Source organism: Manis pentadactyla, chromosome 4 (assembly GCF_030020395.1).
Source record: "Manis pentadactyla isolate mManPen7 chromosome 4, mManPen7.hap1, whole genome shotgun sequence".
Classification (NCBI taxonomy): Eukaryota; Metazoa; Chordata; class Mammalia; order Pholidota; family Manidae; genus Manis; species Manis pentadactyla.
The window spans coordinates 169,663,968-169,666,351 of NC_080022.1; the positions used below are offsets into that span (position 1 = coordinate 169,663,968).

The following is a 2,384-nucleotide window of genomic DNA, read 5'->3' on the forward strand; positions in this document are numbered from 1 at the left end:
CTCAGCAGAGTTAGCTCTACTGCTCCCAAGGAGATGATCCAAGTCCCAAAGTCTTCTATTCCTTTCAGAGCCCGAATCACGCCCTACCTCCCTGAATCTCAGGCAGCATCATTAGTTCAGGGCCCAAAGCGCCAGCCTCCTCTGCTGGCTCCTGTGAATGCACAGGTTCCTCGCTTTCCTTCTTTCCCACGTCGTTCAGATTCCGCTGGATTATTAACATCATTTCCCTCCAGTGCCTCAGATTTCCCTCACAAAACACAGGAAGCCGTTTTGTCCCCTCCGCTGCTTCAGAGTTTACGGATTACTCAGTGTCATCCACGCCCATCGCCTAGCTTCTCAGTGCCAAACTTTGCCCATACTGAATTTCCTTCCTAACATTTTGATCAGGTGGAAGAATGGCCTTAAAGTTGGGGAGCGTAATATGCTTGGCAGAAAATTACTTAATTCCTCATTTGGTGTCTATAGGTTCTCAGGCCAAGGAGGTCATTCGAGAATACGGTTTTCATGATGCCCAAGAACGCATGTCCTTAGATGGCCTCCTTGTCATGAGGAACCTGGATTCTAACAAATGTTTGGTACAGATGAATTTCAGGGAGTGGCTGGACAGCACCTGAGGCCAGGAAAGGCTCCCTGCATTCAGAAGAGCTCCCAGATGCAGAAGAGCTCCTACTGGCCCAACATTAGTTGCTGTTCCTGAGGTGTAAGACACCGATTGGGCAGGAACTTTGGACACAGGTATCATCTGCGTATACAAGAGAATAGGACTTCTGTTGTTCAAGAAGGAACTCATGTTAACATTTTGCTCATGCTCAGTCCCAGGGTTCGTTCTGACTTGTCTTGACCAATAAACTTTAAGTACCCTTGAACAGAGGACAGCCTTGGTTGTCCATCTGTCCATTTCAGCTATATAACATGACACTGTGAAATTTTCTCCTATGGAAAAGGGAGAGGGTAATTTTATGGGGACTGTATGAGGCTCAGAATGCCCAATGCATATGCTGTTCCGCATGTATGTAAGTTCATATGTCTGGAATGCTGTACAATAAGACAAAATGTGGCATGTATGACGGTACAGGATTTATTAAGCCTAATGGGGGAGACACCCTACATCTAGGGAGATAACTCCAAGAGATCATAAAAGGCAGAAAGCAGGATACAAGAACTGGGAGTACATGGAAAAACAAAGCATGACTGAGAGATTTTCAACAGTGGCAGAAACGTGTGTAAAAGCTCTAAGGATATGTTTTCCCAAGTCACTTAGAAGGAGAGGAAGAAGATCTTGAGTGCAGAGTCAGAGCAGCGACCAACACTCCATGTGGAGGATGCATGAAGCTGCCACACGATTCACAAGGTCTAAGGACCAAGAGAATCGGGGTGAAGCACGCCGCACTCCATCAAGCTGGTTCACACGCTGAACAGGCAGATGAGTAAAGCAACTTTGGCGAGAGCGTGCTGCCTTTCAGTACGTTTCTAAGTGGATTTGTTGGCAAATGGCACGTCAACGTTGTGGACAGATGACTGTTCTTGGCCGGGCAATCAGCAGCAGGAAGGCTGGCAGCAGCTGGATCCACAGCTCTGTGGCAGGCAGCCAGGCAGGCAGCAGCAGGTGGGCTGGTAGCAGGTTCTGTGGCAGTACACGGGTCCAGAGCACACTGGCTGGCTGCAGCTGGATCCACAGCAGGACTGTCCACAGCCACTAGACCCACAGCAGGAGGGCTGGCAGCAGGGGGTCACACAAGTCGGCCGGCAGCAGGTGGTCCTGCAGCAGTTGGTTTGACAGCAGGCTGGGAGGCAGCAAGGCTGGCAGCAGCTGGACCCCCAGCCACTAGACCCACAGCAGGTGGGCTGGCAGCAGGAGGCCACACAAGTCGGCCGGCAGCACGTGGTCCTGCAGCAGCTGGTTTGACAGCAGGTTGGGCGGTGGCAAGGCTGGCAGCAGCTGGACCCCCAGCAGGTCTGTCCACAGCCAATGGACCCACAGCAGGAGGGCTGGCAGCAGGGAGCGCGGCAGCAGGTGGGCTGGCAGCAGGTGGCCACACAGGTTGGCCGGCAGAAGGTGGTCCTGCAGCAGGTGGTTTGACAGCAAGTTGGGCGGCTGCAAGACCCACAGCAGGTGGGCTGGCAGCAGGGGGAGCAGCATGACTGGCACATCGTGTTACGATAGAGGGGGGCTCTTGCTCGCAGGTGAGTTGTTCAGATTCTGATGTCTCCTTGTGTTCTGGAGCTTTTTATAGTCCAGAACCCCCAAAATTTGGACCAATGACAAGGACTTTGCTTGTTGTTGTTTATATTGTTTTCCATAGCCACTAGGGAATTGTAAAAGAGGAAGACTTTGTTCCCTCTTATGAATTTTTAGCAAGTAAGTGTTTGATGTGTTTCTTAAT

At 51.1% G+C, this 2,384-nt stretch overlaps 1 protein-coding gene across 1 annotated transcript; it reads right to left on the reverse strand.

Moving 5' to 3' along the window:
• Positions 1-1,536: 1,536 nt before the first annotated feature.
• On the reverse strand, positions 1,537-2,085 carry LOC130683694 (keratin-associated protein 9-2-like; the record flags this gene model as incomplete). The annotated part of the gene is made up of 2 exons (XM_057501954.1): positions 1,537-1,759; positions 1,832-2,085. Coding segments are annotated over 2 exons (477 nt in total), but the record flags the coding sequence as incomplete, so codon positions are not given.
• Between the last annotated feature and the right edge of the window lie 299 nt (positions 2,086-2,384).